The 19,497-nt window shown below is 42.2% G+C and overlaps 2 protein-coding genes and 1 long non-coding RNA gene across 3 annotated transcripts; 2 read left to right on the top strand and 1 right to left on the bottom strand.

Annotated features, from left to right (window-relative positions):
- The first annotated feature begins 1,566 nt into the window (after positions 1-1,566).
- LOC147420231 (uncharacterized) lies at positions 1,567-2,950 on the top strand. Its single transcript, XM_086504395.1, has one exon. The coding sequence runs from the start codon at positions 2,458-2,460 to the stop codon at positions 2,947-2,949; it is 492 nt and encodes a 163-aa protein (XP_086360521.1). The 5' UTR covers positions 1,567-2,457; the 3' UTR covers position 2,950.
- Positions 2,951-2,956: 6 nt separating this feature from the next.
- On the top strand, positions 2,957-7,872 carry LOC147420230 (uncharacterized). The gene is made up of 2 exons (XM_086504394.1): positions 2,957-5,890; positions 5,969-7,872. Exons 1-2 carry the CDS (start codon positions 3,109-3,111, stop codon positions 6,346-6,348), a joined length of 3,162 nt encoding a protein of 1,053 aa, XP_086360520.1. The 5' UTR covers positions 2,957-3,108; the 3' UTR covers positions 6,349-7,872.
- Positions 5,297-8,006, bottom strand: LOC147420229 (uncharacterized). The gene is made up of 4 exons (XR_015186967.1): positions 7,868-8,006; positions 5,726-5,829; positions 5,521-5,634; positions 5,297-5,434 (listed from the first exon to the last, which is right to left on the bottom strand). It is a non-coding gene; the product is annotated as an uncharacterized LOC147420229 (long non-coding RNA).
- Between the last annotated feature and the right edge of the window lie 11,491 nt (positions 8,007-19,497).

Here is a 19,497-nt window from a genome sequence, read left to right as displayed (position 1 = left end):
TATGCTTGACCTTGTGGTATATTCAAATTTGCAAAATTTGTAAGTTTTGAAGCAGATGTAAATAATCATGATTATTTACTCCAGCTATATTTTTGTAAATTTTTGTCCCAATCTTGACCAGATCTGTTAAGCACTTCCACTTAAGGTCTCTAGCCAAGTTTCATCAAGTTTGGACTATTTTTGGTCAAATGGTCATCAGTTTTCTGTCCGCATACTAACTTTGCAAATTTGGTCATAATTTTCAATCCAATGATCCAAATCTTACCAAATTTGGTTGTGGGCTTATTAAAACATAGTAAAGCTAGTGGTATGCAAACTTGGTCAAAAAAGTTGAGAAATGGGACAGAAGTAAATAATCACGATTATTTACTCGATTATTTACTTCTGACAACTTTTTGCATCTTTTTGATCAACTGAGCATATACACATGTTATCACATCAATACAAGCCTAGTATCAAATTTCATCATTTTTGGACAAATTTTCTCTCAATTTACACTTAAGATTCAGAAAGCCAATACAAACTTTAGTTTTTTGCCAGTTTGGTGATCCAAATCTTTCATGCATTTACAAAAGTTGTTTGTACACATGCAATGAGTCAATGATATGAACCTTGGTCAAATCTGAGCTGGAAGTTAATAATTGCGATTATTAGCTTCATGCTTGAAATGAACCAATTTTTGCACTTTTTTCAAGGACAATCTTTTTATGAGTTATTTTAAGCTTATGAATCAAGCCAATACTTAATTTGGCCTAAAATGTCAAGAAAAAGTAAATAATCTCAGTTTTGGCCAACTCTTGAAATTTTTACCTCGAAGTGTTCTTGAGCTTACCCAATGGTTCATACAACTTTTAAACTTACTCTCCAATCAAATTGAGTGGTTTGGAGTCTTTTCGTGTTATTTTTAACAGTAGACCTGAAATTTTGCAACTTCCAATAACAACTCACAATAATTCTTTCAGAGAGAGCAATGTTCTGAAATCCACCTTGAATTCAACTTACCCTACTTCTAGATTCTCATGCAATGGGATTGTGGAAAGTGTCCACAAACACTTGTTTTCTTGTTTTTTTAAGGTTTCCTGAGCATTGATCTTAAGACTTGTTTCGTTTATCAATCACTCTCAAAGTCATACTTTACTCTTACAATCCTACAATCCTAAAGGCACTTAGCAAGTACGATTACCTTCAAGCTACCTCTATATAGCAAAAGACGACAATCTTAAGCTATGCGGTTTCTAAAAGAAAGTTTTGAACTCTACGCGATCCTAAAGGAAGTTAAAGGATAACTTCACAAAACGCTCGTGTTTTTTTTTAGTTTAGGTCTCTTCGATCCCTAGCAGCGGCGCCAAATGTGGAACGGGTATCTAATCTCACTATCCTATCTTATTGCAGTATTAACAAGAATCAATTATAACCTCACTATCCTATCTTATTACAGTATTAGCGAGAACCACGATTAAATTGTCAATCCATGGGATGAAGCTTACTCGACTAAAGCATAGAGGCTACAAGAGGGTGTCATGGACAAGATGTGTACCAACAGTTCATTATCTTGGAGTTTTATATTTTGGACGTGACCTGTTCACGGTTCACAAATGGAGATTATTGGACGTAATATAATCTACAGTTCAAAGTTTCTACAAAGGCAACCGATGCTCAAGATGATATTACTTTCAGATACAAAGTTGAGGAGAGCAACACCGAGGTGTATCCAGTTCCATGGTAGCTTCTTCATCGACTTGGTCTCACTATTGATGTCCACTATGAGCTGAAGAGAGAGTGTTAAAGTTTAGGCATCTCAAGTGAACTGCCCAATGTGATCCCATTATTTAGTTTGGCTTTTAGGTATTTATTTTACTTATTTGTCAAAGTCTTGGGTAGGGCAATTTATTGGGATTTGTCTCTAAATTGGGGGTGAATTAGTGTTGGGAAAGGTTTGCCTCAATTTAGCCTAGAGCCGGCTAAAAACCAAGGAAAAAGGGCATAAAAGTTGATAAATAATAGAAGGAAATAGTTTCAAAATTCCTGCAAATTTGGAATTTTACTAGCGTTTCCGATTTTCATCTTTAGGAGGAGGAAACATAGCCACCTATGGAAAAAGACTTTCCCGAACAAGAGGGTGAATGTGTTTTGCTAGCAGAGCAGGTCTTATAATTGGCTCCTTTACCGTAGTTCAAGCGTAATCAAATGAGTTCAAACCCGACTGGGGCAGCTCTACGGTGTCCGGACGAGTTCCCACCCACATCATTAGAACATACCCCCAAAAAAATAAAAAATTTGTTGATGAATGAACAGGAAGAAGAGGTAGGGCCTAAGGTACTGTAAGAGGCCATTGTCTTGGAAATTGGTAAATGAGAGAGGGAGAGTGCTCAAAAGAAGGGGAGGAGCATAATATAATACCTAGCCTATAAGCAAAGAGAGAAGCGAGGGGGAGGCAAAGGGCACCAGAGAGTTCACATGCAGGCCAACTTTTGTCACTCTTCCCAAACATTGTCTCTCTCTCTCTCTCTCTCTCTCACACACACACACACACACACACACATACATGTATGTCTGCCTCTCAAAAATCATGGCCACCTCGTAGTCTGCCCATATTTCTATTTTGCCCATTTGTTAGCAAAGTCCGAGATAAAGTTAGGCCTAGCTACAGTGCTTTCTTTCAAATTTTTAAAAACCATCCCACCATTGGCGTCCTCTATACTACAGCTGCTGCTGCGCCTCTCTGCTTCTTGTGTCACCTTCATCCTTCTCTTCAAGACACCCCTCTCTCTCTCTCTCTCTCTCTCTAGCTCGCGCTCACACATACAAGACCACCAAGACGACAATACAAGATATGCCCATCACGCACGCACACTCACACAACCACCACAACAACAACAATCAGACAATATGCCCATGAAGCACTCGTGGGTTGCAGAGGTATCAATGGTGAATAAGGTACACCTCTAGCTCAACTTGCTCTGCCTCTCTTCCCACACACATGTACTAGCTCTTTCACCAGCTATTCTCGCAGGTGCCATGGTGGACATAAATTGTATTCTGTTATAGCTCTCTCTTTCTCTCTCTCTCTCTCTAGCCCACCCAGGGTATCTCGTGCAGGTGCATGCAATGCAATCATGGATGATGTGGGGAACCATTGATGCTGGAAGGGCCAGAGCTGAAGAATTGAGTGAGCACAGGCGCAACCACACTTCACACAAGTGGACAGTCATGTCACCGCGATGCTGCACCAGTGCTGCCATCTGCATGAATGGGTGGCTCGTGTGGGCAATGGCAATGGCAATGCTCATGAATGATCAGGCGGTGGCCCTTTCATCTGATGGCGCCGCACTACTAGAGCTCAAAACCGACATGGAGGACCCCTTTGGCCACCTCTCTGATTGGCTAGCCAGCGACAGTTTTCCATGCACTTGGACAGGTGTTACATGTAACACCTCTGGCACCGTCACTGGCCTTGACATCTCTCAACGCAACCTCTCAGGCACCCTCTCTGCATCAGCTCTCCGCCAGCTTCCTGCCCTTTCATCCTTCAACATATGCTGCAACTCTCTCTCCGGTCCCCTCCCATCCCCACTCTTCACATCAATGCCAGCCCTCACTGTGCTTGATGTCAGCCGCAATTATTTCATCGGTGACTTCCCTGCCTTTACGCCTGACCAGGCTGCCGCGATGTCCTCCCTTACCTTCTTCTCCACCTTCAGCAACAACTTCACAGGCCCCATCCCTCCTGCATTCTCTCACCTTCCGAAGCTTCAGCATCTTGATCTTGGCGGCAGCTTCTTTGACGGTATCATCCCACCCTCTCTCGGTAACCTCTCTGCCCTCAACTACCTTGGTCTTTCTGGCAACCTGCTGACAGGAGTAATCCCTTCCGAGCTCGGCTCTCTTAGTCAGCTCGAGCAACTTCTACTTGGCTACAATCACTTCAATGGCAGCATCCCACCCGAGCTAGGGAAACTCGAGCACCTGGAGTACATGGATCTTTGCTGTACAAATCTGTCGGGCTCCATTCCAGCAGAGCTCGGCCAGCTCAAATCTCTCAATACCCTTTTCCTGTACCGAAATAGTCTGTCCGGTCAGATCCCGGCGCAGCTGGGCAGTATGGCATCCCTCATGTCATTGGATTTGTCTGTAAACAACCTTTCAGGCAGTGTGCCCGCTGAATTTGGCCGTCTCAAAAATCTCACACTACTCAGCTTGATGTACAACGACTTAAACGGATCTCTTCCAGCAGGACTTGGTGAGCTTCCTAACCTTCTCACTCTCTTAATATGGAACAACTCTTTCTCTGGAAAGCTGCCAGAAAATTTGGGCCATTCGTCCCCTCTACAATGGCTTGACGTCTCTTCGAATTTCTTCGAGGGCCCCATCCCTTCTGATTTATGCCTGCATTCAAATCTCACCAAGCTCATCATGTTCTCCAATCGCATCTCCGGATCCATCCCTGAAAGCCTTGCAAGCTGCCAATCACTTCTTCGGGTGCGTGTGCAGGACAACAGGCTCACAGGTAACATTCCTGCTGGGTTTGGCTTTCTTCCGAAGCTTACCAGGCTCGAGTTTCAAAACAATGAGCTATCAGGGTACATACCAACTGATATCAGCAACTCCTCCAAGCTCAATTATATTGATTTTTCCTTTAACAGAATTAGTGGAGGGCTTCCAGCAAACATGTGGCAGCTCCTCAACATACAGAACTTTCTTGCCAGTGGGAACAACCTCACTGGGACCATCCCATCCGATTTTGAGGCATCACGCACATCCTTGACTGTCCTCTCTCTGTCGCAAAATTCTCTCACAGGGAATATACCGGCAAGCTTGAGCAATTGTGAGAAATTGATCACTATACAACTGCAACATAATCTGCTCACAGGGGGCATCCCGCCAGAGCTTGCAAGCATACCCAACTTGGAAGTCCTTGACCTCTCCCAAAACTACCTTAGTGGAGGGATTCCCTATCAATTTCAAAATTTGACCACACTAGAGGCCTTCAATGTCTCTTACAATAACCTGTCCGGTCCAGTCCCTCTGGAGGGCATGTTCAAATCTGCCAGCCTTAGCTCATTTCTTGGCAATCCTTATTTGTGTGGGGGCATGCTACCCCGCTCATGCATTGGGTTTGGGGATGGAAGCCAGCTTTCAGATAAAAGTAGGAAGAGAAGCCTGGAGCCGATGTGGCTGGTTGGACTAGTATTTGGTGTGTCGATAGTCATCCTGGTCGCTGGCGGACGGTGCCTCTTCAAGCAATATGGAGGTCAATTCTGCAGCAAAGACACATTTGAAGATATGGATGAGTGGCCATGGAGGCTCACTGCATTTCAAAGGCTATCTTTCACCAGCAACGATATCCTAGATGCACTGAAAGATGAAAACATTGTAGGTAGGGGAGCAACAGGCACAGTCTACAAAGCGAGTATGCCAAGTGGGGAAGTTGTAGCTGTCAAGAAACTGTGGATGAGTCATAAGAGCAACATTAAGAATGGAAAAAGCAAGGAGCCACGTGGATTTCAGATAGAAGTAGACCTCTTAGGCAGCATACGGCACCGAAATATAGTGAGACTCCTTGGTTACTGCTCCAACAATGTCAACACTCTGCTTGTCTATGAATACATGACCAATGGAAGCTTGGATGATGCTCTGCATGCCAAAGGACGCAATTACATTTTGGCAGATTGGGTGACAAGATACAACATAGCAGTAGGCATCGCACAGGGTTTGTGCTACTTACACCATGATTGTTTTCCGCAAGTTGTACATAGAGATGTAAAGTCCAACAACATTCTGCTTGATTGTAACTTGGAAGCTCGTGTAGCTGATTTTGGCGTCGCCAAGCTGGTCGAGACAAATGAGTCCATGTCAATGATTGCAGGCTCTTATGGCTACATAGCACCAGGTGATGTAGATTTACGCATTAATCAGTTATTTTTGGTGCTTGCATACATCAGAATGCTGAATTGGGATCTTTATGCAGAATATGCCTACACTCTCAAAGTGGACGAGAAGACAGACATATACAGCTTTGGAGTTGTCCTTTTGGAGCTCTTGACAGGAAGACGGCCTATTGAAGCCGAGTTTGGAGATTCTGCAAACATTGTGGAGTGGGTAAGAGGAAAGGTAAGAAGCAAGACGGGCATTGTTGATGCATTGGATGCATCCGTAGGAGCCACATGCAGCACTGTCCAAGAGGAGATGCTGCTGGTGCTGAGGATTGCCTTGTTATGCACTAGCAAATGTCCCCGCGACCGGCCTTCCATGCGAGATGTTGTGACCATGTTGGCCGAGGCCAAACCAAGACGCAAAAGCAGCATTTCTGTGAGGGAGACGAGGAGCGGATCTGGGCCCTTAGTTTGATCATCACAATTCACTTGAAGGTTTACACACAATTGTAACTATGTAGGTTAGGAATGCAGTATACTAGGTCTGGTGCTTCTTGTTCAAGAAGGTGAACTAGCCATCAAACATATAGCTTTACAATGCCATGGAGATTACATCAAAATAGAAACAACAAAACGAACTACTCTTAAAAAGCTTCGTGTCGAAGTAGCTTGATCAACCTTCCAGTAAACAGCCTGCAGAAGTTGATTACCATGATTCTATTGAGCTTTGTATACTACATAGCATCATGCTTCACATTTTAGTAATAAATGGTGAGTTCCAGGCTTGAATTGAGATTGGTAGCTAGTACAATCCTTAGAAACATGACCCTGTTTCCTACAAGACAAAGTTCTTTGTAATGGTTTAATGCTAAGGAAGTATGCAAAATATACTTGAATTCACACCCACTATGATCTACTGGCCTTTGATCAAGTTGTTGACATCAAGACATGATTCTAATACTTGCAAGCAACAAGTTGGTATGGCATAAGTTCGTTCATCCTCTAGATACGCCTCTAGTGCCTTGAGTTCCTCCTGAGCTTAAATCTCGTCCTAGAGCATACTATTAGGTGGTTTCTATTGCATGTGAATCTCTCTAATCCCATCTCATTAGATTGTCTTATCAAAGGTAGAAAGTGGCAAAATGATAGCCTGTAGCGTCTGCATTTGTGATGATGTGCTCATCCTCTACTTAAAAGGCATTCTGTCAAGCAAAGAATGTGTATGCAATGCTACACACAGATATCCCTTTTAGATTACTACTCGGCCTGAAACTGGAAATCTTCAGAAAATGAAATCTACTTGTCATGCACATGTACGTCTTAAGACTTTTAGTTTCAAAACATGCAGCAAACATCAACATCGTTGCCAAGCTCCACAGACAAGGCAGCATTTCAAGACTATCGTGCTGAACTCAATCTGCAGTTGATCATCTTGCAAATTTTGCAAGAAAGAACCCAAATGCATAGTCTCACATGATCTCAACCAGAAATGGACCTCACCTAAAGAGGATGTTGAGTGACAATCACTCAAAACCGAATCATCACCCCACTCAAAAAGTACAAACTTGAGCGATGCTTACACACACGGCTTAATCACAACTAAGCCTTCAGCGTGTAACTATGTCCCTTTTCACCATGTTTACAACACTGATGACAAATTGTCAACACAGTCAGCAGGTACGTATGCGCAAAGCTTGGTTATTGCAAAAAGTAAGACTCATGTGAGCATGCTCTAAACACACGCACTTCCACTCACCCTCACAAAAGAGATGATATACATAGATGAACTTTGAAGTACAAACAGATGGCCTACAACATACTCATGAGTCCTGACATACACAATACATAATCCCACGTTGCAACACAAAGTATGTAATGAATTCATTAAGTCTTAGCATTCTGTGGATCATTCATGTGCAAACCCTGAAGGCTGAAAAACACCATTCCCAAGCAAGTACATGTGAAAATGAGCAACAAAGGATTGGGTTGCTGACCTTCAATGGAGCATATGTCCTCTAAAGAGACAAATCTCTGAGAGGTTTGAGGGGCATCAACTTTCAGCGTTGGAAATCCAACCCATGATCATACCCATTGCCAGCTGTTGATAAGCTAGTGGTAGCCTCGAGAGTTTCGACTTTTGATCTCTCTCTCTCTCTCTCTCTCTCTCTCTCTCTCTCACACACACACACACACACAGAGCAAGAACTTACTTTCCCGAGAGAAGCCAGGCATGCTTAGCCCCATCGGACCGCCCGCTCAGTCACCATTTGTCGCAATGTCGTCTGATATAAAAACCAAGCAGTTTATTAGTCCAATCGCTCTAGACACACTTACATCTCGAGCTTTTGATTTTGCCGTCAACGTCATGAGCTCAAATTTCATGCGAGAGTACTCTTTTTGTTTTTTGCAAAACTCACAATGGTGAGTGGATTATATTGATATGTCCAAAAAATTACATATTCTTGCCATGCTCCTGCCGAGCCATGACCGATCAAAGGTACATCGGCTGATGGGGGAGCCACCCGAAACACCATCTTGTGTAAAGCAAGTTTGCAACCAGAATCGTACTACTACCGAAAGTCCAGTCCTTTATGTAGTAGGGCTCGAATAGATGGCGAGGCAAGCCCTAAGCCAATCATCCAAGTTTTGTATTTTACCAATAACATATATTAACTCCTTACTTTCTTGTACAATCTTTGAGAAGCTAGCCACAGAGAGGTCGCTGTCAAAAACCCGACAGTTCCTGACATTCCAGATATTACTGAAGAAACAATATCTTATAGTTTTGAGTCAAATTAGAAGTGCAGCACTTCAAAATTGTTTCCCACCAATGCACAAATCCTTCTTGAAAAACCCTATCTTCCATGTTCTTTGTATCCATTTGCACACCTTCCCTGCCTAGCCTCTTATTGTCGGGCATTCCATGAACATGTGGGCGAGGTCTTCACTAGCTTCTTGAAAACCCCTATCTTCCATGTTCTTTGTATCCATTTGCACACCTTCCCTGCCTAGCCTCTTATTGTCGGGCATTCCATGAACATGTGGGCGAGGTCTTCACTAGCTAGTCTGCACCCTGAACATCTATCGAGCCCGATACCACGGGCCTGAATCTTTATGCTTGTTGGCAAAGCCCCCACAGTTTCTTCCATAGAAATATCTTCATAGAATGAGTCCACTGCGATTTCCAAATGTTCTTCGTGACCTCAACCCATCGAGCTTCCAATTGATTTTTCTTCCACTGTTTGTTTAGAGGGGCGAACCAATCAGCCTCATGCATTAGCGCTTGGTAGATGCCCTTCGTATGAGGTTTAAAGAATTGGGTACTCATGGGACATTTCCAAATTTTCAATTCAAAAGTAAATTCCCAAATCGGCATTGAAATATTTTCCAGGCCTTCTACTGCTCTATCAACAAGTAGCTTCTGAATTCCATTGAGTTGAAACTCATCAGCCACCTGGTCAGAGGATTTCCAGCACTTGTTGTTTCCATCCACAAGTGGATCAACCGTTGGAGTCCTTTATTGCTCATCTTCCTTGCAATTTCTCTCCAATAAGAGTTCAAAATTACACCAACAATTTTAGACAGCCAAGGGGACACGAAATACCACACAGCCTTAAGCTAGACCACCTTGGGGCTAATAATTTTTCATGCACCTCTATTCCTTTCCATTGACCACCTTTAGAGCAAAGTTTTGCCTTATCCATTATATTCTTGGTCATGATAGCCCAAGACTGGTCTTGTTTCGCGATTGCAACCACCACATGGCCTCAACATGGAGAGTAGGGTTGAGAATTCGGAGGTCACCTTGGACTACCGGGCGAGCGATAACTTCCCACTTTGCCCATTGCCATGGCGATGAGGCTTTGGTATTGTTCCTCCATATGAATCTTTTGACACGTTTCAAAAACTCCTTCCAGTTACATTTGGCTATTTTGAGGAGCGGTCTAGTGAAGGTAATATAAGGAAGCAAATTAAGTTGATCACTTTGACCCGACTTGGGAAGGGAAGCAACACATACACCCACCTTCTCATTTTTCTTTGAATCTTTTCCAAGACCCACTGGAACCTTTGCTTGTGTGCTACATCCACTCCCAAGGGGCCGCCCAGGTGTCGAGATACCCTTCCTTTAGACACAATCTCTCTAGACAAGACCGATGCGTCAAACGAGTCATTTTTCGACAGGGAGATCAGTCTAGACTTCCCAATACTAACTTCAACCTCGAAGCCACAGCAAATGTCTGCACAATATCTAACACCTTTCTAAGCACCTGAGGGCAGGCTTTAAAAAAGAGGAGGGAGTCATCTGCAAACATCTTGGCCAGTAGCTGGTCGTTGTAGAAGGCGAAGACACTCTCAGCAGGCAGGAACTGTCTCCTAGAAGCCGAACAGTGGATCAATCAATTACTTCGGATTTCTTTTTGGCTTAAACTTTGAGCAATTTCCTAGCAGCAATCTATTCGCCTGTAATCTTGTAATCCTTACTACTGTAATCATTCGAGTTTCAAACCATTCCATCTTGTACTCATTATCCTGAATATGAATCTGAAACTGCAATCACTTTTCCAGTTTTCCAGTCTGTCTATTCTTTCAGTTGGCTAATTCAGTTCAGATAACCATTTCAGTCTTCTATTCCAGGTTTACTATCTGAACAGACGACTTACAATTAGCTTTAAATTCTAACACTAGAATTAGCTATCTGAAGAGATCAGCTCCAATTCCATTTTGGCGATCATGATGGTTAGAGCTGTTGCTCGTTGACCAGAAGACTCTTCTCACAGTTAGGATTTCTAGCTGAAGAATGGCGCCCAAAACCGGTCATTGTCAAAAACCATCACACCGTGTTGACCCTGTCCTGAGGAATCCGAACGTGGCTCTGATCCTAAGAAGGACCCGATGACTGAAATTGAGGCTCAGGAGAAGCACAATCATGTTGATGAGGCTAAGGACTCTCAGCACTCCAGTCAGTCCAGAAGGAGAAGAGCTGAGAGGGAAGAACGCAAGGCCAGGAGTTCTTGAGCCACACAGAGGGATGATGGGGCCAAAGGCAACAAGGATAGTCTCCACAGTTCCAATAGAAAAGCCAAGGAGGAGACAAAAATTGAGACATATGAGGAAATTGATTGGGATGCGGATACGGACCATTACAAAAAGTCCTCAAGACGGAGTCAGGTTCCGAAGGTCAGAAGAGGCAAAGAAAATGCTGACCAACATGATAATACCTCTTCATTAAAAATTTATTTTCCAGTGTTCAAGGGTGGGAAGAAGGATGATCCAGATGTTCATATCCAAGCCTTTGAACAGTATGCTGAGTTGAAAAATATTGATGAAGATGACTGGGGTGAATACTTTCCTTAGACATTAAAGGATGCAGCAAGGAAATGGTACTACCATTACCCAACTTGCCAACTCAGATCATACAATAAATTACTCAAAGCTTTCAGGCTAGAATATTCAGACAACAGAGGAGATGAGGATATCCTTTGTGAACTGGACAAGATAAAGCAAGGAAAATTATCAGTCATAAGTTATTTTGAAAAATCAAGGAGCTAACCAAGCAGCTGTAAGAACCACCATCAGAAAAGAGGCTATGTGCATGGTTTTTAAATGGGTTCCACAGTAAAAAGCTTAGGGAACATGAAGTACCTGCACCAACAAAGAAATTCAATGATTTGGTGCAGCGCGCCCTGAAGCTGGAACATCAGGCAAAGAAAGAGAGGAGTCACAAGAAGAGGAGGTCCAGTAGTAGTAGTTCTTCCACTGAGAGTTTTGATTCCAGTAAGACCTCGAGTAGTTCTGAAAGCAGCTCAGATGAAAAGAGCAAGGACAAAACCAAAAAGGGGTCTTGGTCTAGGAAGATTGATGAAATGGCCTGGCAGATTGCTGAAATCAACCTGACCAGACAATCAGTTAGAAGAATGAAAAGCCGGTGTTCAAAATGTAAATCTAAAGATCATGTTTCCAATGAATGTCCACAATGTACCTACTACAAAGCATATGGTCATTTATGGAATAATTGTGGCATTCGAATCCATCACTTCAAAAAGGGAAAAGATTTTGTATGTTGTAACGTTCACCGATGTTGAACCAATCAAAGTGGAAACAACCAGTATACCCCAAGAAGAGAAACCAAGTACCAGTGGTACTGGTACTAGGCGAGGCAGGTACCAGGGAGGTACTGGCAGAGGTCGGGGACGTGGTAATTTCTAGAACCGAAGTCTAAACTGTTACACTTGTGGCAAGTATGGGCATTTTGCGGCTCAATGTCTAGAAACATCTACTACTGCAGCTACTGAGGCAAAGGCTCCAGAGCTAGTTCCTGTATGAGCAGTAACACGCAGCAAAGGGGTGGTCATTGAGGAAATTTCAGAGGAGACGACAAAACGAGTAAGTCTTGGAAGTAGCAAATGGGCTCAGCAGAGAGAGGTGTGGAAGGCAAAGGGTAAAGAAAAACTAGTTGATGAATGGCAGGAGTAGAGAGAACTGGCGGCTAAAATCACAGCAGATTTAGCCAAGAAGTTGCCAGAGCAGCCAGAAAGTTCTGATGCCCAGGTCATTCAGAAGATACCAACCCAGTCTTCAGCACAACCAGATCAGTCGGGGTTTGGGATTCCTGAGACCATGTTGGCTGCAGTTCAAGGACTAGGGAAGGATAAATATAAAATAGCGGCAACCGAAAACACTGAAGGAAGAGCTATAGGTACCAAAGCAGAGGAATGGCACTATGCAGATACTACTGATTCTTCAAGTTCAGACAATAACTCCGACCAAAGAGAGAGAGAGAAAATACATGTCAAAATTTGTGACAAAATTCAGAAACTCATAGTTGAACTGGAAGATATTAGAAAAACTTTATCTGAAGCAGCGAAGTTCATTAGACAGCGAAGGAAGGCTGAAGCGGAGGCCAGAGCAATTGACTTAGCTGCTGTTTGAGATGATGAAGTGCCGGTGATCAAGGTGGACTATAAGGTTAGGAAATATGGGAGCCACTATCTGGTGTCATACTGGATGGGGGAGCAGGAGTAAATATCATGGGGGGCACATCTTCAGCAAAGAATGGGTCTTACAAACCTAAAACCAACACCTTTCAAAGTGTGAATGGCGGATCATCGAGTTGTGGAGGAAACTAGGATGCTAGAGGATATGCAGATAAGAGTAGGCAAGGAAAAGTTCAAGACCAGTTTCCTAGTACTGGATGTGCAAGGCGCATATGGGATGCTACTGGGGTGCCCATGGTTGCGAAAGGCACAAGCTGTTCACGACTATGCCAATCAGACTCTGACTATACAAGGTGTCAATAGCAGAATTCAGATTCAGACGAACAACACTAGGAGCTAGAGGAAGGAACTACGACCAGAAGAGCTTTGCCAGAAGTATAAGGTGAAGAAAATTGAGAGGATGCTGGCAACAATGAATATTTAGCTGAAATAGATCTCAATGTGGTATTATTGGACAAAGATCAAGCTGACAAGCAAAAGAAGTAGTTTCCAGATCAGTTCACTAAACTGAATTTTGGGGAACGACCAGTTCAATAAACTGGAAGGACGGAAGAACTAATGGATTCTCGTATGTCAGTAATTTTTGAAGAAGTTACTGGGAGTCAGAATAGCAATTCAGAGTCCAGAGGACCGTCTTGGGATTATGCTGAGGAATCAACCAAACGAAAGGGTGGTGGGCCTAATTGGTTGCTTCCAGATGATCAGAAATAGAGGAATGGAATCTAGGTTCTGAGGAGAATCCTAGAGTGATCAAAGTCAACAAACATCTGAGTCCAATCATGAAAGAGAAAGCCCGACACATGTTCCAATAGTATAAAGATGTGTTCGCATGGGAACATACTGATCTCAAGGGAGTGGATCCAGAGGTATGTCAACATCGAATACCATTAAAACCAAATGCCAAACCTGTGAGGTTGCAAAGATACAGAATGAATCCTAACTATGCTAAAAAGGTTAAGGAAGAGATAGATAACCTTCTGAAGGGTAGGTTCATTACTGAGGTAGACAATAGTGACTGGTTATTTCCAATTGTGGTGGTGCCCAAGAAGAATGAAAAGCTTAGAGTCTGTGTGGATTATCGAAAGCTGAATGCTCAGACCATCAAGGATCCCTTCCCATTACCATTTAGTGACATTTTGTTTGACGAAATTGCAGGTTATGAGATGTATATCTTTATGGATGGTTATAGTGGTTATAACCAGTTACAAATTTCTCCTGCAGACCAGAGTAAGACTACTTTTATTACTCAATGCGGAGCATTCATGTATCTGGTTATGCCATTTGGTCTTTGTAATGCCCCAACGACTTTTGAAAGATGTATGATGAAAATATTCAGCGAATATCTAAAATGATTCCTTGCCATATTTATGGATGACTTCACTATATATTCAGCAGAGGATAAACATTTACTTTTTTTGAAAATGGTTTTCCAGTGCTGTCAGGAAAAGTGGATTTGTTTAAATCCATTCAAATCAGTTTTCTTGGTCTGGAAAGGACAGTTTCTGGGGACATGTAGTGTCCATAAATGGTATTGAAATGGCCAATGACAAGAATCATTGTGTTCAATAGGCCAAGGCGCCACGCAATGCATCAGAATTGAGTTCTTTCTTGGGATATATAAATTTTTATAGAAGGTTTGTGCATCAGTTTGCTCTTAGGCATTACCTTTGTATGAGCTCACAAAGAAGAACAACAAGTTCGTTTGGACTACTGAATGTGATGAGATCTTTCAGAGTTTGAAGAATGCCATTATCAGTAAACCAGTACTTCGACAACCAAACTGGGATGTCATTTTTCATGTACATGTAGATGCCTCAGGACTGGCGATGGGGGCAATCTTAGCTCAGCCTGATGGGAAGACTGACTATCCGGTCTACTTTGCTAGTCGAAGATTCAGTCAGGCAGAACAAGGATATACCACTTCTGAAAGAGAAGCCTTGGGAATGGTTTTCAATGCTACTAAGTTTCAACACTATTTGTCAGACAAGATGTTTCATTTTTATGTAGATCATCAGACATTATTATTCCTAATTAACAAGGTCATTATTCAAGGGAGATTGATAAGATGGATGATGTTCCTGATGGAAATTGAGTTCCGTATTTTCCATAAAGCCCGGTAGAACCCACTGTGGTGCTGATTTTCTGTCCAGAAGTACGGATGGCTACTCTGAGACATCTTTGAGGGATGAGCCAGTGGATGCAGAACTATTTCAAATGACAGCTGAGGAAATAATTGATCCATAATTATATGATGTGTATCAGTTCCTTTCTAAAGGAGGATTCGCAGATAACTGGACTCAGAATCAGAAGAAGGCCCTGATCATAAAGAGACTGAGGTTCACCATCATTGGAGGATCACTCTACAGACTGGGAGTGGATGGGGTTCTTCGCAGATGTGTGCCTATGGAAGGCAGAATGCAAGTTATTTCAGAAGCACATGATGGGGATTCTGGAGGACATTTCTCCACTGATATTACTTACAAGAAGATTTTGCAGACTAGTTTATGGTGGCAAACTTTAATAGCTGATGTCAAAAGATTTTATAAAACGTATGATGTATGCCAGAGGATGGGTAGACCCATAGCAGTAGATATGACTCCTCTAACTCCAGTCCAGCCACTGGGAGTGTTTATGAAATGGGGTCTAGATTTCATGGGTCCATTCAAGAAAATTACGCCAAGGAAGAATAGGTATATATTGATGGCCACTTGTTATGTCCAGCCACTGGGAGTGTTTATGAAATGGGGTCTGGATTTCATGGGTCCATTCAAGAAAATCACGCCACGAAAGAATAGGTATATATTGATGGCCACCTGTTATGTCACCAAATGGATGGAAGCTAAGGCTCTTCCCGACAACACAACAAAGTCCACTCCTGTATTCTTCTTTGAAAATATTATATGACGTTATGGATGTCCTATGGAGATTGTATCTGATCAGGGAACACACTTCATAAATGATACTATGGACATTCTAATGGAAATGCTCTCAGTAAAGCATCGAAAATCAACCCCATATTATCCTAGATGCAATGGGCAAGCAGAGAGAAGTAACAAAACTCTGAATTCCATTCTCACAAAAATTGTGCAAAAGGAACCACACCAATGGGATCTGAAACTCCAGACTGCTCTCTGGGCATATAGGACAGCCTATAAGGTAACCACTGGACTAACACCATTCAGAATGGTTTATGGCATAGAAGCTGTCGTGCCTATGGAATTTGTTATTCCCAGTCTCAGAATGGCAGTAGAGTATGGATTGGATTTTAATCACAAACTTAAATAGAGACTAGAGGAGTTAACGCAGTTGGATGAGTTGAGACAGAGGGCTATGATGGAACAAGAAATTGTTCAGCAAAGAAGGAAACACTGGCACGAAAGAAGAATCAAAATCAGGGAATTCCAGAAAGGAGATTTGGTTCTGCTATATCAATCTAAATTGGGTCCTAAGAAACCAAACTTAAAAATAGCTTGGGCAGGTCCATGCGAGGTGGATTGGGTGTTTTCTAACGGCACAGTAAGACTGAAAGACTTATATGGATTATTGCTACTAGGGGTATATAATGGGGCCAAAATCAAGATCTATTATTCAGAAGACAAAGAGACTTCCAGGGATAAGGGTACTGGTAGTCTGGGAACTGAAGACCAGGAAATTCTAGAACCAGCTATTTTAAGCCTTTTTCATGTACAGCTAGTTCCAGAGCCAGTCAAAAGGTCGAAAAAGTCTTAGTACGACAAAACCATGTCAGTACCTTGGCAATCTGTACAACTTGTAGAGATTTTCCACAAATAACTTAGCTAACTCTAGAGTTTTAATTGTTGACTTGGTTGGAATAAAATTGTATAGTTTAGTCAACCGGTCTACGACCACCCATATCGAGTCATGACCACGTAAAGTGGTTGGTAAACCCACAATGAAATCCATAGAGATACTTGCCCATTTACCATGAGGAATCTCTAGTGGAAGCAAGAGATCTCATGCCTTCAAGCACTCTGCTCTGTTAACTGACATTTTGGCAATGCAAGACATAGTCTTGAACATAGCCGTGTAAACTTGGCCAGTAAAATTGTCGTCATACGAGAGCATAAGTCTTTTTAATGTCTGGGTGCCTTGCACTTGGACTATCGTGACATTCATAAAGAATTTGGCATCAAATGTCCACGTCCATTGGTACATAAACTCTCCCCGTGTGGATTAGGTACCCATTGTCGATGGACAAACTCTTCCATCGCTGCAGTTCATCACTTGAGGGAGGAGGACTAGGTGTGGAGGCTAACGCAACACTACCAGCATTGGAGTGAGAAGGATCCCTCATTTGCAGATGGCTCCACACTTTGGAGTATGTGTCATCATGCTCATATTTTCCCTTCAAAGAATCCAAAAACTCACTTTGAATTTCCGTGAACATAAGAGAGTTGATCTCATGCATATGACTAAGAGCATCAACCACCACATTATATCGTCCTTTACGATACTAGAGCTTTGCATCAAGGGTATCGTAAAGCTCTGGTGAATACAAGGGTATACCACATCCTTGGATTTCCACGTTATGAATATGGAGAGGGTTAGTGTGGTACTTGGTAGAGAATGGTTGCATAGCCTAGGACCATCATTGAAGGATAGCTACAAGCACAACAGTCTGATGTTTGAATCCCATGGTGCACGTGTTGTTGTTGGGAGAGAAGAATGTGCCTTCCTCACCATTGATATGTACAGAAGAGCTTATGAAGCTCAATTCTAAAAATGAAATAGAAGAAGTTTTATTGTGTTACTCTTTGTGTCATTTTCTTTCTAATGTTGATTTGGTTGAAAATTCCTCAACGCTGCATGTTTCTCTTTTTTCTTTTCCAGCAATGGATACTATTCTCTTTCCTCAACAAGCAAAAGTTACTATTCAGCTAAAAGATTTTTTTAATGAAATTTCAAGATGTTTTTCCTAATGATTTACCACCAACATTACCGCCGACATGATCTATGCAACATGGCATAGACGTGGTTACATGCAATAAACCAATTAGTAAACCACCCTATAGAATGAGCCATTCTAAGGCTGCTAAGGTGGAACGTCAACTTGTTGACTATCTCAGGAGAGGGTTTATTCAACCAAGTTCTTCACCATGGGCATCCCCTATCCTATTGGTGAAGAAAAAAGATCGTACCATGCGCATGTCCGTTGACTACATAGGTTTGAATGCGATAACTGTTAAGAACAAGTACCCATTACAACGAGTGAATAAGTTGTTTGACAAGCTCACTCATGCTTGTATTTTCATTAAGATAGACTTGCGGTCAAGATAACATCAAGTACGCATTTGACATCCTGATATACCTAAAGCTGCATTTCAAACAAGGTTTGGACATTACGAGTTTTTCATTATGCCTTTTGGGTTAACCAATGCGCCCATAACTTTCATGACGCTAATGGATAGTTTCTTGAGACCATACTTGGGCAACTTTGTTATTATTTTTCTCAATGACCTTCTCATGTACAATGCCTCTAAGGAAGAGAACTTGCAACACCTGAGGCAGGTGTTTGAATTGCTACGAGAAAACAAGTTATATGCCAAAGAGTTAAAGTGTGATTTTCTCAAGGAGGAAATTCACTATCTAGGGCATGTTATCTTAGCTAATGGGTTGCACATGGATCAATCCAACGTGGATACCACTCGGAAGTGGCCTTCTCCCAAAAATCTAGAAGAGTTACATATTTTCTTAGGATTTGTAGGTTTTTATCAAAGATTCGTTAAAAGATATGCTCATATTGTTGTGCCGATATGATGGACCAACTGAAAGGAAAGCGGAAAACCTTTTAGTGGTGTACCGATCAATAGAAAGGTTTTGATACTCTCAAGGATGCATTAGCTACAACTCCTATTCTAGCTATTATGGACCCTTTGAAGCCATTCGTTTTGGAAATGGATGCCAATAACAGGGCTATTGGAGCAGTCCTTCTACATGAAGGGAGGCCAATTTCATTTGAAAGCAAAAAGCTTGATTCAGCACGACAAATTTATTTTGCTTACGAACACAAACTCTATGCAATAGTGTCTACCTTGAAGACATGGCGACATTATTTGTATGGGGCTCAGTTTGAAATTGTGTTTGACATGAAAGCATAAAATGGTCTCCACAACAAACTAACTTGAAGGGTCGAAAGGCCAGGTGGACTGAGATTCTTTAGGAGTATGATGCAAAGCTTTGGTATCATAAAGGACGATACAATGTGGTGGCTGATGCTCTTAGTCGTATGCATGAGATCAAATCTCTTTTGTTCATGGAAATTTGAAGTGAGTTTTTGGATTCTTTGAAGGGAAATTATGAGCATGACAATGCATACTCCAAAGAGTGGAGCCATGTGCAAATAAGGTATCCTTCTCACTCCAATGCTGGTAGTGTTTTTTTAAATTCCACACCCAATTCTCCTCCGTCAAGTGATGAGCTTCAGAGATGGAAGAATTTCTCCATCAATAATGGGTACCTACTCCACAAGGGGAGAGTTTGTGTACCAGTGGACGCGGACATTCAATGCTAAATTCTTTATGAATGTCACGATAGTCCAAGGGCAGGGGACCCATGCATTAAAAATACTTATGCTCTCGTAAGACGACAATTTTAATGGCCATGTTTAC

Source organism: Adiantum capillus-veneris, chromosome 28 (assembly GCF_014529385.1).
Source record: "Adiantum capillus-veneris isolate H3 chromosome 28, ASM1452938v2, whole genome shotgun sequence".
Classification (NCBI taxonomy): Eukaryota; Viridiplantae; Streptophyta; class Polypodiopsida; order Polypodiales; family Pteridaceae; genus Adiantum; species Adiantum capillus-veneris.
This window is presented reverse-complemented; position numbering and strand designations above follow the sequence as displayed.

Excerpts from the sequence above, each read along its gene's own strand:
- LOC147420230 (XM_086504394.1), top strand. The coding sequence starts at position 3,109 with ATGCAATCATGGATGATGTGGGGAACCATTGATGCTGGAAGGGCCAGA. Across the intron at positions 5,891-5,968 it reads TTATGGCTACATAGCACCAG|AATATGCCTACACTCTCAAA; the intron begins GTGATGTAGATT and ends ATCTTTATGCAG.
- LOC147420231 (XM_086504395.1), top strand. The coding sequence starts at position 2,458 with ATGCAGGCCAACTTTTGTCACTCTTCCCAAACATTGTCTCTCTCTCTC.